This window comes from Macrobrachium nipponense, chromosome 43 (genome assembly GCF_015104395.2).
Source record: "Macrobrachium nipponense isolate FS-2020 chromosome 43, ASM1510439v2, whole genome shotgun sequence".
Taxonomy (NCBI): domain Eukaryota; kingdom Metazoa; phylum Arthropoda; class Malacostraca; order Decapoda; family Palaemonidae; genus Macrobrachium; species Macrobrachium nipponense.
In genome coordinates, this window is record NC_061104.1 from 27,782,130 (window position 1) to 27,800,960 (window position 18,831).

At 34.9% G+C, this 18,831-nt stretch overlaps 2 protein-coding genes across 3 annotated transcripts in view; one reads left to right on the top strand and one right to left on the bottom strand.

Moving 5' to 3' along the window:
• The window catches only part of LOC135213846 (ras GTPase-activating-like protein IQGAP2), a 20,902-nt gene extending 16,279 nt beyond the window's left edge, over positions 1–4,623 (top strand). The window contains exons 3-5 of the mRNA XM_064247949.1: positions 1,710–1,834; positions 1,990–2,224; positions 2,479–4,623. Coding sequence (XP_064104019.1) covers positions 1,710–1,834; positions 1,990–2,224; positions 2,479–2,598 — 480 coding nt within the window. The 3' untranslated portion in view covers positions 2,599–4,623. The remainder of the gene's footprint in view (positions 1–1,709; positions 1,835–1,989; positions 2,225–2,478) is intronic.
• Positions 4,624–4,944: 321 nt separating this feature from the next.
• LOC135213607 (nicotinate phosphoribosyltransferase-like) lies at positions 4,945–16,049 on the bottom strand (the record flags this gene model as incomplete). 2 transcript variants are annotated; one of them, XM_064247631.1, is given in 3 exon segments in its annotated part: positions 4,945–5,766; positions 13,516–13,644; positions 15,913–16,049. In XM_064247631.1, coding segments are annotated over 3 exon segments (344 nt in total), but the record flags the coding sequence as incomplete, so codon positions are not given.
• Positions 16,050–18,831: the final 2,782 nt, after the last annotated feature.

Genomic DNA, 18,831 nt, shown 5'->3' on the forward strand with positions numbered 1-18,831 from the left:
GGTCTTTTCAGCATTTTTTACCTTAACATTACCTCAGTGGTAGCTGTCCATGGGCATAGAGGAGGTCAGTCATTAGTCTATTCATGGCTGATTCCCAAGTCACTAACTTAGGTCTTTTGAAAGACCCAGACATAAGCTCAAAAAAGATAACTGTGAATGGAGTGATCAGGCTAGCAATTGTGCTTCTAGCTGATTCACCAGATGTAAATAGTATTTTTGGGGTGGTCCACCCATTCAGTCCTTCAAATGTGTCTATATTGGTGCAAATGGACTGATTCACTGGCTTGCTCATGATCAATTCCCCAGTAAGCAACTCGGTCACACGTGTCCACCCGCACGGTGTTTTAGGGGAGGAAGGGTCTTCACTTCTCTGGACGTGAATCCATGCTAAATCTTTGGAGCTATCCACTAATGAACTTGGCAAACTTGTGAACAGTTCTAGAACCATTGCAAGCATGGCCATTCTAATGCTTGGCACCACCCTTGGCCTATGCTGATGGCACAATTTGTGTTGTTGCATTTTCAGCCTTAGGTCATTGCAACTTGACTTGACGAGACCTTTGATCATGTTGTCACGTACAGTACATGACCCAGAGCCAGTCCAGCCCTTGCACTGCTTGGTACTACTCCACAGGACAGGTAGTGCAAGCCTTATATTGTAAGGAAGCATAAGCACCTCAGACCATGTTCAATGTGAATCCAAATAGTCAGGGTTGAACCTGCACAGTTTTGTACATAAGATAGTGAGTGCTCTTTCACACACAATATTGAACTGAAAATGTTAACAATCATAATGGGAATTCTGTGTATTTAATTAAAGAAAATATAATGATATAATATTGTAAATATTGTCAAAACTGGAACCTTCTTTTATCGCTAATTGGCAACTCAAATCTCTTGCTGAGACGACAAACACAACGATGTCTTGCTTATTTATTAGACTTTGGTCTTGCAGATCACATTCTCTTGGCATTACCCTCAAACTTTAATCATTTACAGATGCAACATAATAAGATATATTCTTCATTTTCTCTTTACATATCACATGCATCTAAAATCTGAAAGCACCAGTGTATTCAGGATGAATTTGTTGTATGAAAACATAAGTTTTATTTTATCTTGATCGCTTTAATGATGCAAAATCCAATGATTAGTAAAAACAGGTATAAAGAATTAAATGCTTCTCTCTACACTTTTACTCATTGTAATTCCTGTGTGTTATTTTATTGATTTCAGGAAAAGATGACTTAGTTGTACAATTAATACCGAATACTATGGTATGACCAAACCTTTCCTATCTTGTATCTTGTGTAAAACGTGAGATAAAAGAAAAAATGTAAACATTGCTAGTTTTTTAAACCACAGACAAAAATAATGAGACACTGAGCGAGCGGCCTACCTCCGGGTACCAGCCAACCCATCCTGGCATAAGGCCAGCTTAATCTCAAAACAACAACAGCAGCCAATCAAAGGCCACCAAACAAACATCTCATAAGCACAAGAATCCACCTTAAGTTAATTGACTATAGTAATGCCGTTCTGTAATGAAGTGTTGTGTTTTCTTTTATGTCTTAGATAAACCATTAACTTTTTATTTAATATTGTAAAAAAGAAGCATTAAACTATCAGAGTAGAGGTGACATAGGTGTCAGTGTTCAGTGCACAAATATTTAGCTAATGCCTAATGCTGCCTAATATTTGTATTTTAGGAATTGCAGCGATTGCTTGTGACAGCGAAGCAGCTTGATGAAAAGGAAAGGTTTTATAAAGATCAGTTAGAGTCGTATCAAACTTATCTCAAAACTTGCCTTGCAAATATAGCTGCTCGAAACAAGTGAGTACTTAAGATATATTATGGTATATTTGTGGTACCATTTCAACTTCATAAGCTTGCTCTGTGTGAAACATGTAATATATCTGTCATAAATGTCTGTTATCGCCAATGGTATGTTTTAATGATTAAGGAATGAATTTAATTCCAATTTGCAGGAATGTCCATGAGTGTAGCAAGGTAGGTGGAGAGAGAGGGCGGTCAAAGCAGGCTGTCAAGTATACTGCCATTAAACTGAAGGAGAAGGGCGTCTTATTGGAGATAGAAGATCTTCCCGAAATACAAATGAAAAATGTCTTGTTTGAAATAGCACCTTTAGCAACTACAGGAATTTTCCATGTTCAAGTCAAGTTTATGGGTGTGCCAATGGAATTTGTAGAAATAGATATACAGGTAAGTTTGATCTCTGTACATATGGTTCTAAGTTTAAAAGAAATCAGTTCATTATTTTGAAGCTAAAATGAGTGAAGTGACTTATTTCATACTTAGATTTATGACATATTTTGGAAAATTTTCATAATTGCCAGAAAATTCATATAGCATCAGGGAAGCTTTGGTCTGTGCTACATTAGCTAATCATAAGATGAAAAGTGGAAAGAAGTATTAAAACCCTTTTAGGTAAAGTTAATTACCTCTTGTATTATCAGGACCTTCTGCAGCAACAGTACGAGGGTGTCAGTGTCAAAAGGATGTTTGCCAAAGTGAAGGTTAATGTTAACCTCCTCCTTCATCTCCTGAATACTAAATTTTACTCAAAGAAAAAGTAAGACTAAGATATACAGTGTATATACTACAACTATAAATCTTATTTTGTGTCTATCAAAGGTATGAAATTTTATAGATGAATTATACCCATTATTTTAGAGTATTCTAGCTGTGGTGATATACCAGATTTTTCTGATATATTTTTCTAAATGTTTATAAACTGCCAACTTATTTTTGTGTTTTGGCTACTTCAAAGTGATGATACTTGGCTTTCATGCATTTTTTTAAAATCTCATTTTACATCATGGAAAGATGTGGACTAGTTCATTTCTCAAATACATAATTCCCACGATTATATAATACTGAGCTTTACCAGTCTGTTAGTAATTTAATTGAAATTGGGAAACATTTTCAACCTTTGGTGCCCCACATTAAAGCCAGTCCATTTGTATTTGATCTCTCTCACAGAGCACTTTGTACTATGAAGTACAAAGGTATATGAATCATTGATCACATTCTGAACAAATGAACTTCCCGCTTTATTCTGGCTGTAACAATAAAAAAAGCTCTTGTTTTAATGTGTGCAGTAGTGTTGTAACAAGATTTTTCAGCTGTGCACAAAAGAGTATGGATAGCATTTATTTTAATTTTATTTTTGTTGGTCAGTCATATTGATTAGGGCACACCTGTGTGAAACCTTGAATGGAACACGAGAAAAGCCAAACATTGTTGATAGGTGCTATTATTTTACATAATTATAATCATTATCAAACTGACAGCGTAAGTTTCAGGAGTTTAAAACTATTATTGCCTTTGAAGTAAAGTAGCTAAAGGTTTGTAGCTGTGTTTTTCTGTTTGATCTGTTGTACATGACAGTTGAGAAAGCTCGACATTTCATTCACTGAATACTGTTGTTCAGTTAAACCTTAGTTTTAAGCTCGTGAAACCTTCTTAGGTCATCCACACTGCTTTTTTCCATAGGTAGACTACATACATATATTTATTTGCTCTCTTGTATTCTGTCTATTCCTTACCAATTTTTTGTTGTAATTGGAATTATTTTTTACACATTTGACTCGGCTTTTAGCATAAATTTCCTAACAAATTATCTTTGTGGAAATCTTGAGAATTGTACATAAAGCCACGGAAAGCTTTATTAAAGGATCGTATTACTGAAAATATTTGGTCATTTTAAAGTTGTACGTTACTCTGGAACCTCCTTTTGTATTATACTCCAGTTTTAAGTATGTACACTTAATTTTTAATGAGATTGTAGTATGAGATTCCTTCATTGTCTGTGAAGTGTGTAAGACCATCATTATGGAACACTGTACATAACTGCAAATTCACCGATTTCTTGACGGTTTCAAATTTTCTATTAAAAATTTTTGGAGAGAACTGTAGCATTGTGGTTACATAGTGGTAAATTCTCTTCAAAGTTTATGAAATGCTGCATATTTTTACAGACAGAGGCCATAAGTCTTTTATAAGAAAGATGTTTTACAAGGATGTCTTTTTCAGCCCGGGATGCTTTTTCTCATTCTTCACTAAATGTTATCCCATCATGTAAGTGCTTATTATTTTGTACTGATTGTAGAGTACATTCTGTATGAGACATCAATGGTGCTATTCAACAGGTCATCTAAAGTTAATGTGCATTCTTCCAAGGGATGGTCTATTGTAAGTTGCATAATTAGAATGATAAATTTTGCCAATGCACTTTCTGTGATGGTTATTATAGAAAAGATTTTGACTTTAGAATAGTTAATACTAAAGGTTACCATTTCATAAGGTAATAATACTTGGTAACAGTGTACTGTTTTTCTCTTGCTGTTCTCCCTTAAGGGCTAAGGTTTTTTTTAATACATGAACAGTATTTGACATCTTGGGTAAATCATGCCATGTTGACTCTTGAAAAGACCACTGAACCAAAATTCTAAGTTTCTGCAGGGAATTCAGCCGTAGATGTAAGTTTAGGAAATAACATTCTAATTATAGTATCTTATTTTTCGTTCTTGTGTGGAGTTTGTAATAATTTTTCTATATTCATATGGATAATAAATATATTCTTTTTATAAAAGCAATTCTATATTTGTATTCTTATATATGTTTACCATAATTTTGTGTAAGCTTGTTACTTTATCTTTGTAGTAGTGTCACAATTTAACAAAGAAATTGCAACAAGGTACACTGAACCTTCCCAGGTGATTTTGGTATTCTTCAGTCACATTTATCTCTCCTTTTACAAGTCAGTTACTTTACCTTAAAAACTTTCAAAAATCTGGGTGCTTGTGTAAGAATCGTATTTTTGAGGGTAGTCTGCATCGGGTTCCTTCGAGTTCTAGCTGGTGTTATCCCAGCAGCATTAACTCGGTAAGGTCAGATAACTTAGGATAAATATAAAGAACTTCACAAAAATATTGGTTTAATGTCATATTTTTAAGCATTAGCAATTTCATTATAATTTAATAATGACAATACTGTGTTTACTTGTGGCCAATCTAACAGTTGCAAACTAATGTGCAAAGATGAAAATAATTTGCTAGTGACTGAAATTATCATAGACCACTCCCTTTATTTTCATATACAATTCATTTACTTCTAAGACATTCACCAGCAAGATAAGAATACAGCCTGGGATATATAGACTACTGGTACAAAGGGAGGGTCTTGAAAGGTTTTAGGAACAATTGTTTACATCAACCTTCTAAAGAAAGGTTTCTTAACAAAAATAAGACTATCCAAAAAAAATCTAAATAATTGTACCTTGAATCTAAACTATAACAATTTTAAATACTGTACTTCATCTTTTTTTGTGCAATTTTAATTTTCACAAGTTTGTACTGCCATTTTACAATCATTGTGTCCTCAGTCCTGCTTTGGAATTAAAAAAAAAATCACCACAGGATGATTACTTGTAACTGTTTTGATAAATAACACCACATAAGCCAATGCTAGACAAAAATAAATACAATCAACACCCACATTCTGCCTGAAATTACCATAGCCATCAGGTTACACCAAATGGATTTATATTTTATTAACGATAACAAATAGTAAAAAATATATTAACCTCTTCAAACAAATATTATACTACAGTTAAGTCTAATGTATTTATTATGACTGGTGATAACAGCAGCACATGCAGCAAATTAAAACAATTCGCCAATTGGAGCATTTTGGAGCCAGAGATCATGCATGAAGTTATACAGTTCATCAGTCACACCGACCTGAAATCGAAAAAGAAGGGATATATATATACTCCAAGTTCACTATGAAAAAATAATAGGTTGGTTTATGAAACTTTCCAGACCCTTTCTTGTTTGTCATTATGCAAATACTATTACTATAAATGTATATTCTGTAAGTATATAAAATCTATGATCTTTTCAAAATTTGTGGCCATATTAAGAAACTCAAGTTCCTTAAAATTAATAAATCTTATTAGACTGCATTTTAAATATATTTTTTTATACATTCTTTAGACATTTTATCTTCAAAAATATTTGGGACCATGATCAAAGTTTCAATGATCAGGACTAGTGCACAGTGCAATAGCGATGATTTACACTGAACAAATTACCTTGCTCCTCAACATGAAGGTAGGCAGTCCCTGGTTATCGGCGATCCGGTTTTATGGCGCTTGTCTTATGACACCAATACACACCTAACTGAGGCGCTAATAACCAGAAATAGGTGATTTTCAGTTATCACGCTGTCGGAATGGAACCCCCACCGTTAACCAGGGTCTGCTTACATATGGATGATGCCAGTTCTTCTAATTACTTATAGCATCAGCTAGCTTCAACTTCACCCTACAGGACTGATAAGTGATGAAGCACTGCACAAAATGACCTTAAGAACAACCAATGATGTTTACTTAGTCAACATGACATTTGCAGCACATAATAAAATTCAAGGTACTTCACACCAATTGCCAACCACAGTATGAAGAACCAGGCCAAAGAAAATTAAAAGGAATAACTTCTGCTGAGGGCTTCCTAACTAACTGTAGCAGGGATCTGCCTGTTTAGACATCTGCAGCTTCTGTTTTTGTGCCACACTTGCTCAGGCCAGAACACCTTTATCCACATCTATGCTTTGTTCCACGAGCAATGAATTTTTTTGACAGGTTCTGGTTTTAAGTTGCTTTTGCTTTTCAATGTCAGTCCCTTGCCATAGTTTACGCTTCTGCTAATACCCCACAATCTCACTGTCTAGGTCTTCGTTCTTCCCACTGCCCAATGATTTTTTTCTCACCCTGTTGCTTGAAACACTTTAGATGTGAGTTGGCTCAGTATTTGTCTGCCTCTGCATATTTCACTGACCCCATATATACAATCATTACGGTTGCTCTTAAATAAACTGATTCTTGTACTCTATAGCCTCTGACAAATCATGCATAATCAGCCATTCTAGCCCAAGTGTCTGATTCCATGCCCTTAATAGTGCAGCATTCATGGCCACTATATCCTGCTTCTGCTTTCCTACTTATCACAATATTGGCCTCAGATCTTGCCAAATCCTAGGTGACTCAGTTTCCATGACTACATATGATTCGCCATCAACTTTCATACCAGCCTAGTTCTTGCTTGTTATTCAGTGCCCCTTGCTGCTGTGGATCCTACCTTGCTTATGGAATATTCTCAAGTATATCCTCTGACCTTAGGAGCTCAGAGGTCTGCTGTTCCCACTTATGCTTTGCCTGACCTTTTGAGAGATACTATTGCCCAGTGGCTGCCCCTACCCTCCACCTGCTATACAGCAGGAGAGTATCCCTAAGCCTTGTTTTGAGGTTTTCTCATTCTCCTGTGGCCACTATCATCTCCAAGCTGCAAAAGAAAGATCAAAGGAAATCTTTAAATCCCCCTCAGCATGCCAGCATTTTTCTCCCTTGTTCCAGTTACAGGCCGTTATCCTAGACAAAATTGCCCATCATCCTCTTCTAATTGTCCTTCAGGCTCTTATCTGTCCTACAAGTTCTGCTCGTTCTTTGGCTAGTCCCTTGTTTGCTGCTTATGCTCATGAACCAAGTCCCATTGTCTCTACAGCAGCTGCCTCCAGTGCTTCATGTCTTTGCTCTTAAGTTTACTGCTCCTCCTACTGTGAATCATTTGCCTTGCCTTGGTCTCATTCTTAAATTCTTGAACCCCTAACGAGTCCAGATTTGATCCCTCTAAAGCCTGATATTGGTTAAAGATTCGTATGAAACTATTGAAGACCTGTGGACACTACAAGATATACATCATTCTGGGTATCTGGCACCTTGATTATCACCCACCTCTGGCTCAATGATATTACAGCTTTGCTAGCTAAACCCTAGGATCACAACCACAAGGATGTCATTAAGCAAGTGAATGGTTGGGCCTACAGTCAAGGTTACAACTATACAGATCAATGGCATCATCAGTTTCTGAAACGGATACTTTCAAGGACTTCTTCTCAGAAAGGGTCTCATGCTCATGAACTAGCAAGAAAGGATACTTGGTGCCACCAACTCCTTGATGGCAAAATTTTAAGTTCTCTCTACTGAGAACACCCATACAACTGAATTCTTCATACTCTCTCTTGAAAGTATGTCAAGTGCTGAAAGCATGTTACATGTATTATCTATTCATCAATGTCAAGATCTATGGTTTTGTTGTCCTCTGTTCAAGCCTTGGGAAAGAAATTAACTTGGGAAAGAAATTAACTTTAACCACCATCAGCTTGGGGCTGCGCCCTTTTCCTCCTCCTCATTGTCTGTCATTGCTAAGTCAACATCAAAGGTCATCACCAACAGTCTGATGCCACACCAACAGCAGGTCTCTTATCATCTTCAGAGGTCTCACTCCCTTGATCTCCACATCAGCTTCCTTCTTTTGCAGCGCAGATGAAACCCCAATGTCCACTTTGCCCATCTCCTCTCCAGGGCTATTTTCAAGAGAATTAATTGGAAGGCAGCATGGAGTATTTTGGTATTGAAGGCTCTCTGCTTCAGTTACCAGTTGTTCTTTATCAACCCCCTACGCTGTCTCGTCCACCTACTTACAGCTCCTTCCTCTCAATTCCAGCAAAAATAAAAAAAGCAAGTCCTCAATTACAACTTGAATAAGAGCTACGGAAGGGGGCCAACAAGAGGTTCTGCTGAAGTTACAGCTTTCCTTGTTCTGGAATTGCCAGTTCAAATTTCTTTGCTTAACTCCTTTCATATGGAGAACATGGAGTCTGTATCAAGATCTGTTTGCAGAGGGGTCTAACTGGCTTCTGTAAACTGAGAAATATTTATTTTAATGTCCCCAGTCACCTACTTTATAGGAAGTATCTGGGCTTCGTTTGGTGAGACTACGTGTATTGTTTGCAAGCCATTAGCTTTGGTATATGTACTGCTCTTCATGTCTTAATTGGGATCCATGACCTAGCAGCCTTCCTGGGGCACTATCTGGACTAACATCTTTATCCCTAGCTGGATGCCTGGTTGGTTCTGGCTAATTAAAATGAGACATTTGTACAGCCATCTATAGCTGCTTTGGAACGAGTGTCAGTAACTTGGACCATGGATCAAGCTCAGGTTAAATCTGTAAGTCAGGTGGTTTACCAGGGGATGTTCTGAAACAGTTGTAGAATTGACCCAACCTTTAGAAAACAGCATGTCACCCCCTCTTAAGACCATCAATGAGTTTCTTCGTCTTCCTTGTAATACAAGCGAGTCTTGGCAGATGTTGATCAGCCCTCTGGTCTCTGCGGTAGTTGGTTCGGCACAGCTGCTTTCTTTTATGTTCACTCACTAAAGCTGTAAACCTGTTGGAAGGTAGCTTTGATGTCTCCAACAGTCAGACAGATCATTCTTCCCAATCTCTGCTGGTTAGAGAACACCAGAACCTGCTGAAGTCTTTGCCTTAAAGTATCATTGGAGCTCTGTCAACATGAGTGCAGGCACCTGGCACATTATCTAACCTCAACACCACCTTCACCAAGTTCTGTCATCAAAATATCATCACTTACAACAATTTATTTGTATTCAATGGGACCCATATTTGAGTCAGGCCTTGTAGTTTCAATTAGGAGGGAGTTGGATCAATCATCTTCACGAGTCATACCTTGGTTATCTGGTACAATTGAAGAGTATTTCCTCTGGTACCTGCCATTTCACCTCCTTTCCTTGGTGTGTCACTCTAGATCCATTACAGTATTTATAGTGTCCACTGTCCAGAGAATCCTTCCTTGGCAAACTCAAGTTATGTAAGCTCTCTTTATTTATAAGTTTCTTTTGCCAACTCCTCTTTGTTTTCACCAATGGAATGGATTTCTAGCAACTACTTCCTCTTATCTTTACTCAACTGCTTTGCCCTCCCTACTGAATGGTGAATGTGGCTACTTTAGGATTGTAAAAAAAAAAAAAAAAAAAATTAAAAAAATTTTTTTTTATATAAATCAAATTATTCATCATAATTTCCAGTGCTCCCCTCCCATTCCCTCTCTTCAGGTGGGGATTGGCACCGAAGAACATACGTCACTGCAAAAAGTAGGGAGTTAACCAAGCTTGTGCATAGGGATCTTTCTTTCTAATCTAATGCTTTGCTTTAATGTATTGTTCTACAGTCTTAATGGGCTATTTCATGATTAAAATGATTGTATAAACCTTTCTGATGTAAAAACATATTCTCCAGATGACATAATTAGATTAATTGTTCACATTTAAAAACTTGGGGCACGGAATACCGTTTTTAGATTCTTGTACCGTTAAGGTTGCATTAGCTATGCAACCCAAAAAGTCAATGGTATATGAGTTGTAGGGAGTAAAATTTAAATCTAGACTTCATAATGAAAGGAGCTTGTTACTACTTATGCATATCACTAAATGACATACTAACGAGTTAGAATTACTATTAAGAATGTACTGTACTAGTTATCTTTAAAAAATGCTGTATGCAAATAAACAAAACTGTTAGTACTATTTTAGAATACTATGTCACTCCTTACTAAAAGTACATTTTTCAATACCTCACACTATTACTGTGAAGCAATTTGTCTTAAGAACTGCAGCTACTATTAGAAAACTTCTAAAAGTAATTAATACTATACAATGTCTAAATAGCCATATTATATGATCTGTGATATGAGAAAATTGAAGACTGCCATGTGTTATAGGAAAATTTGAATGTGAAATAACACTGAAGTAATGTCTGATAAATCAACAATCTAAACTAATATGTAACTAGGTATGTATAATTTTAATTGAAAAAAAAATTTAATTATTCTATAGAAAATCTGTTAAACTGCACATGCAAATAAGTCATTATTTACAAAACTACGAATGATTTTAAGAAATATCTAATATGATCTAACGAGGTTATCTAAAACTGACTATTACCAAGGGCAGGTTTTGGTGGCAAGATCAGATCATCTATGGATAATGCTTTACCACAAACTTAAAAATTACTTATGACACCAAGTGGGTTAACTTACTGTCATAGCATATAATGTCATGTACATTTGAGCTGTGTGGAATTTTTCATATACATTTTATGTAATTGGGATCCAGGTTTTCTTCCCATAGTGCTTAATTTTAAGACTCCTGAACATACTGGTGTTTGTATCATCAACACTAAATTTAATTTCCTGAATGGCCCTTAATTCTGTGAAAAAATATGGAACATTTACAAGATTATACCAATGAAAGTAGATCAATTTCTATGCATGGGCATTAAATAAAGGCAATTTTCTACCTGATATTGACATGAAAATAAAGTTTTTGCACTGATATACTATACTGACATTTTGCCACCAAAAAGTCCTTGCATTAAATCATGACTCATGTCCTGTCCCACCTTCATGACATTAGTCCATGCATTTCTGAAGCATCAGATGTAACATTCTGTATTCAACGTATATGAAGCAATTCTAAAAGTTCCTGACTTAGAATTTATAAGAGACTGTTACTCTCCAATTTAAAATAACAACTAAAGCAAAGCTACATAAAAAAATATTGAGGCAATACTGAGAGGTGCACAAATTAACTATGGAGAAATGTGCTCCTGATTGCACTAAATCTAACTGATTACACAGCTCTTACCAAAACCTTCTTAACATATTTGCAGGAAGGTCTATAGAGAAGTCCACTCTGCGAGCAAAAATTGTTTGAAGAAATCATTTTGAAATATGATGAGGTTATGGGTTATAAAAATATAATACAGAACCCTCTCAGAAATGCATGGCCTTTATGTCAAGTCTCAAATTCAGAAAGCTAATTAAATAGCAATAACATCTAGCATGAATAAATGGCAAGCATTAATGTGAACCGCTTATGTGGCTCCATTAGACTTTGACAGAAGGCTACTATGACTACATCATTACCTACAGATTCATACTGTAAACTAGAAAGGGTTTCCAAGGGATTAAGCTTGAAGGGGCTGGGGAAAATTATTCTACACAATTCTGCTTGCAACACAATGATACAAGAGTTCCAGGTACACCATGCAGTATATTCATAACATTACACATCTACACTGTAGTTAATTAAACATAGCAGCAGGTACAGAAAATGCATTACTAACACTTCCTCATATAAAAAAAAATTTGGGGAATGCTACTTAACACAAGTATAAAGTTTATCCTTGTCAAAATGTCAGTAATTCAATAAAGGCAGCCCCATTTACCATTGATATCGGTTACCGGCATTTCAGTTTTACAGTGCTTGTTCAACATATTCATGACTGGGTTTTACCCTCCGTAGGGTTTATAGCACATTTGTCTGGTTATCGGTGGCTTAAGCTGAGTGCCTCATAAAATACAAACATAATGAATATGCATCTTTTCCTTGGCTATTTGAAAAAGTTATCCTTTACTTCACTGTATCTGATAATATTGTATGTAGTCTTATATTACTACTGTATTATAAAATACAAACGAACCAATCATGTTTTGGTTTGGAAAAATCAGCAGAGGGGAAAGACAAGATTATTTTGCCATATTTAACTTAATTCAGGGCGATTTTCTCGCATCTATTTAGCGTAAATCTCTAGAAACTCTATTCATATGGGACACGGTTTTTTTTATGTAGTGTTTTTAAGCTGAAACATGACTTAAATACATCTTATTACAAACTATAAATTTAGTTATTTTTTTCATTAATAGATGGCGCTGTTATCTGGTTATCGGTACTTAGCCTAAGCGCCGAGAGACCCTCATAAAATACAAACGTAACTAATATGCATCTAATCCGTGGCTCTTTTAATAAGTTATGCTTTCCTTCCCTGTATCCACTAATACTGAATGTAGTTTTATATTACTATAGTATTATAAAATACAAACAAAGCAATCAATGTTTTGGTTTGGAAAAATCAGCTGAGGGCAGAGGCAGGTTTATTTTGCCCTATTTAACTCAATTCAGAGCAATTTTCTTCCTTCTATATATAGAGTAAATAGATCTCTAGAAACTATTAATATGGGACAAGGTTATTTTCTTTACATGAAGTGCTTTTAAGTTGAAGTATCTTCAACTTCAATACATCTTGTTGTGAACTAGATTATTATTTTTTTTTTAATAGATGGTATGGGGAGCATGTTTTTCTGTGTAAAAAACAGATTTCATTTGCTATTTTCAACCCATTTCATAGTAATACGAGATTTATGTATCTTTCATCGGCATGAAAACAATAAAATGTGATCTTTCATGACCAGTATTTCTTATCAAAATACTTTCTTCACTATTATTTGCAGTAGAGTTCCATCCATGTTGCTGATGCATGATAACTTATAGTCATTAGCCCCACGAACAGAACCCGTCGGTAACCGGGGGCTGCCTGTATAATGAATATTATCAAGAACTGTTTCTAACAACTATTACCCACACAAACACTAAAATTTACAACAATATACACAATGGAATCCTATATCCAATGACACCTGAGCGTCTTGACATAACATGAAAAGGCAGGTACCCATGACAACTTATAACTTGAAAATTTAAAAAATATCAAATTAAAACCTAAATTTACCTTGTACGGGGTTGGGTTCAAATTACGTTTATGGTCTTGTCTCAGAGTTTTCAGAGACACTTGAACTCTGTTTCTTATCTCATCTAGTGTTGGTAGGTTTTGCTGTATTTTTCCTTCCTGCCAATACAGCTGAAAGAAAAATGAAGAAAAAATTAATCCATATATGAAATAGCCTTTTTTATCATAGAAAATTTTGTATAAACAAATAAGTGGAATCAAGTACCTACCATAATTCCTCTGTCCTCAGAATTACCAGGAAAAAGGAAAATGGGCTTACCATATACCTCTTGAACAATCATCACAACTTTAATATATTCAACTGATTAATTCTGATTTACAAACAATGTATTTCCATTATACTTTCTCCTCACAACGACCAAGTTCTGTCCCTACAATCCAGTCCGTAAGCGAATTGGTCAATAAGCAAGGAGCCAGGCCCTAACGACATTTCAGGCTTACTGTACTAGTAGTTGGTCTGAGCACAATAAGGACAAGTTTACCATATTGCAACCTAACATTTGAGTGTACATACAAGCTAGGGTTACATATCATGAACCCAAACCTTTTATGTAACTTCACTTAAATTAACTTAATGGCATTATTATAATGAACTGTAATGTTTCATGCATACGATAGCAAGTGGTCTGAGTGTGGTTGTAAGTCCGAATGGTCATTAACCAAGGAATGCCTAATCAATGTTTTTATTTGCATTATGATATTAATGAATGCCTAATCAATGTTTTTATTTGCATTATGATATGTAAATTTCAATACACTTGATATATTAACATTTATTCTATTTCAAAAGGACTGAAGAATGTATTGCAAGTACGTATATTAAATGCCATCCCTTTGGGGAGTAGTACTGTCAGTGCACCGTAGGCATTACTCAAGGTTCTTTGCAGCATCCCCTTTCATTCCTTTTACTGTACCTCCATTCATATTCTCTGCTATCCAGCCTCTCCTAACAATTGTTCCATAGTCTAACTGTATGGTTTTCCTCATGTTACATGCCTCGGACCATTCTTCTCTCAATTTCCCGTTCAGCAACAAATGACCTCATGGGTCCCAACGCTTGGCCTGAATTTTATATTCCATTCCATTCCTTTATTTTGTGCATTCTGCAGTTTTTAAAAATATCTGATATGAATATGAGGAACCATACCCTTACTAATTTTCTTCTTTTCTGAATGTCAACTTCATGAAATGTGTATTGAAACATCCTGCTTTTGAATCCTTAGTATATCAAACCTGATCTCCATTATATATTATGAACACATCCACAAAAATTAAATGAGTACAAAAATACAGAAAAATAATTTACCATAAATATTCATGTTCAAATCCAGGAATGGAGACTAACCCAGCTTTGAGAAAACAATGGGTTTTTAACTTTTGCTCAGCAATGAAAATAAAGTAGAAAGTTACAAAATATAACCTGTAATGACACATAAAAGAATATTTTACAAGTGGGGAGGATAGGGGGAGTTTAATCCTTTCCCTTATTACCTTGAGTATGCTAGTGAACCATCACTATACTTTTTTGCTCTCATTATAATATTCATTCAATATCCTTAAATATCCCTACTTATTATGACCCTAATTTTACACTGATGGATTTCCATTTTCTATCCTTCATCTACACATTAGCAAGTATTTAGAATGCTTTTCCCCAACACATGGCAGCATGTTTCGCTTACCACTTTTATGATATCTTTAGATGTCAAATGCCCTGAGAACTAGCCAAAATTCATTCTTATTTTTGCCATTCATTACCCTCCATAAAATGAATGAAAGAAACTAGTACTGATAATTTTGAAAAAGCTATGAATTCAGATACTAATAAATTTGAAAACTTTATGAATTCAGATTCTGAAGAGTTTAGAAGTTATCTCAATATCTGACTTGGGAATATAAATGTGTCATATTACAAAATTCACACAATTTAAAAAATCTATGTACTGCATAGTATCCTACATAGAACATTGAATATATAAATAAAACTGGTTTATTTCTAACACATCAAAAAACTTGAAAGGAAAGGATTAACAGCATACCCTATGCCATGCAGAGCCACTACCACTGCAGGTGGCACTATAGGTTCCTTGCTGTGTGTTTTTGGTCCCTAGATGCAATGCTCTCTTGTCTTTTACTCTTCATCCATTTCCGTTGGTCTTTCCCCACCATGCTATTCAACTTCACCTTGCTCCAATTTTCAAATCTCAGTATAAAATGTGATTGGTCTCTTTAAAACACTTCTTAAAAATAATAATAATAAATATAACCTGTACAAGGTTTGCCCATTGTGTAAGAAGTTATTCTAATGTGAGGAATATCTCGAAAAATAAAGTGACCAGGTAATTTATCACTGAACAGATTCTTTCTAACTATACCCACCTTATGTAGAAGTTCAACTTTTGCAGGACTAACATAAGCTCTTTTACTTTCTTGAAATGGATGTCTACAGAGTACCCTCTCTCCTGTTACTGGTGAACTTTCTGTAGTGCGGTGCATCAAATCTATTAATGCATGGCCTGAAAATTATATTACAATGTTAGAATGAAAAACACTGTACTCCAGTTAATTTTACTATTGATACTGGGATTCCGATGACTCCAAATATCATACGTATAAAATCTTTGGATATTGTAACTAAAAAGAGTAAATTTTACTTATTTTTTCTCATTTTTCAATATGCTCATATAAAATGCATGTCCAATATTCATCTACAAAATCACAAGCGAATCAGCATTATACCATAAAAAATAAATTTACAGCAAGTGCCAAAAGAAAGTTTGCCTTTGAGACAAATTGTGGGATCCCCAGAATCTCAAGAAGATTTATGGCTAAAATATTTATTTGAAGAATCATTCTGAAATTTAAAAGAAACATATATCACTATAATTTATTTAATTTTTTAGTGACTAATATGAACAATACAAAATTGCGCAGATAACATAAATTTCTGTTATATGGAAAACCAGAGTAAAAGCCATCCAACAAAGACGATCTTCTGTATATTTTATAGTAAGGTTACTTCAGAAATTTGTACAACATTCAATTGAATATACCTCTTGTGCCAAGGAGAACCACAATTGCGACTTGAATCACTTTCTAAAGGCAATAAAAATATAGCACATACTAAGATGTACAACTTTGGTTGTCTCCCAAAAGCAGAATCACCTATGAACAGTTACTTACATAAATATTTACAGCTTTTAAGAGTCAAAATGTAAATACTTCTGTATTTATAACTTAAAAATTAAATATTTCTGTAATAATAACTTAAAAAGGGACTTGTGAGTAATAATACTACTAACCTTTAAAAAAATTACATTAAAACTTATTAACACAGTGATAATATTTGTTCTAATTTGTGTAAATGTGTAAAAAAAGTTATACAGTAAATAGACAAAAACAACACCCTAAGGTAACCAAATGGTTTCAAAAGTTATCATTTCTTCTTATGGTGTAGTCGCTGTCTCGTCCTCCAGGAGCTACCCTTCCATGGTCTATCCAGAGCTCCATGGTGACCAGACTAATGTTGAATCTCTTTTTAGCTGGTCTTGTGGCCAGGTATTGTGTCGTAATGATAAACTATATAACACGAGAGAGTATAAATAGACCCGGGATAAGAGAGCACTTTTTCTTATCCTCATTGAATACTTAACCCACTTTACCTACAACAAAAACTGCAGAAAGAGGAAGTGGCTATGTGCATATGCGCTATCATATTGTTTACATATAACCAAATATGGACCAAGCCACCATTACCTTTCACGTCAACTATGTAAAAGGTTCTGAAACCAGCACTCCATGATTAAAAATCTTCATTGCTGTGATTTCATTACTGAGGATCATGGAAACATCTAAGTCAAAAGCTTAAGTGTATAACTTTAGGTTCCAGTTAAGTTTTTAGTATAAACTGTGGAACAATTATTTAATTGTGCATGAAAATCCAAAAACCAGCATTTTTGTGAGCAAACGTCGACGCTTCTCACAATTTCTGATCGACATTTGTAAAAACAAAAATTTTTAAGAATTTATCCTTCTATTTAGAAGTTTCACCTAAAAAAATTTTCCACAATTATTACGTGTATTAAATTAAATATAGATAATCCTTTCAGGTAACGATGTCTGCAATAGCCTACTAGACAGTAGCCTACAATCCACAATGATTCAGTGAGAATAAGTTAGCTAGACTGTAGTAGATATTGTCTGTAGCTTATAACCTAGGATTATATACTTAAAGGTGAACAAAATTAACCTGGATTAGCTAGTAACGTGAATCAAGGTAAGGTGTAAAGATATATCCTGTTAGGCTATGGGCCTAGGCAGTAGTGTAAGTTTATATCAAAGACCTTAGGATTAGATAAAAGGCTACCAACATTTTCCTTTTATATAGCCTGTATACTTAAGCTCAATCTTAGTAGTCTAGGCTATCATGTGCATACCCTTAAAAGGGAATTAAATAATCTAGATTGATTTAACAATAACCTAGCCTAGGTGATAGCCTAACTATAAAGTTCCACAGTAGTAAGTTATTGTTTTTATATAGTAAGTCCAAAAACTCAACCAAATATGCTATGAGGTAGTAGACTACCTTGAAAGCTACAAATTATACCTGGTTAATCTTATACGCTTAAAGGTGAATTAGTTAATCAGGGTTAGTCAATAACTGATACTAGGTGATAGCCTAACTAAAGTTTCACATTAGTAAGTTACTGTTTTATATAGTAGACCAAAAACAAGAGGTCAAATGGGCTATGAGGTAGTCCCCTATCTTGAAGGCTACATACCCTTAAAGGTAAATTAATTTAATCAGGCTTGGGCAATAACCTATACTAGGTATAAAGTTGGGCATTAACCTATACTTGGGCAATAACCTATACTAACTATAAAGTTTCACATTACCTATACTAGGTAACAACCTAACTACCAAATAGCCTAGGGCTAGATATAAACAACCTAAGTTAGAAAAATTAGTTCATATACGGCTGTAAAAACTAACTAAAACCTCTCTAATAGAATTTATTACAAATATGGAAACCACATGAGGAACTACAGAGGCATTTCTCATTAACCAATTAATACTAACTAGCTTCTAAAAACAACTTGCTTTTTATCACTACAGGACTGCCATTATGCAGGACCCTCAGTTCAAGTGTTCTGTAGCAAATTGCTCAGTTCGCTTTTACAAGGTTTATGCCATGAGCATAAACCTTGTAAAAAAAAAAAAGGAAAATTTACTTGGTCGCCAGTTATGTGTGTAAATTGTAGTACAGGCAGCCCTCAGTTAACAGCAGAATCAGTTAA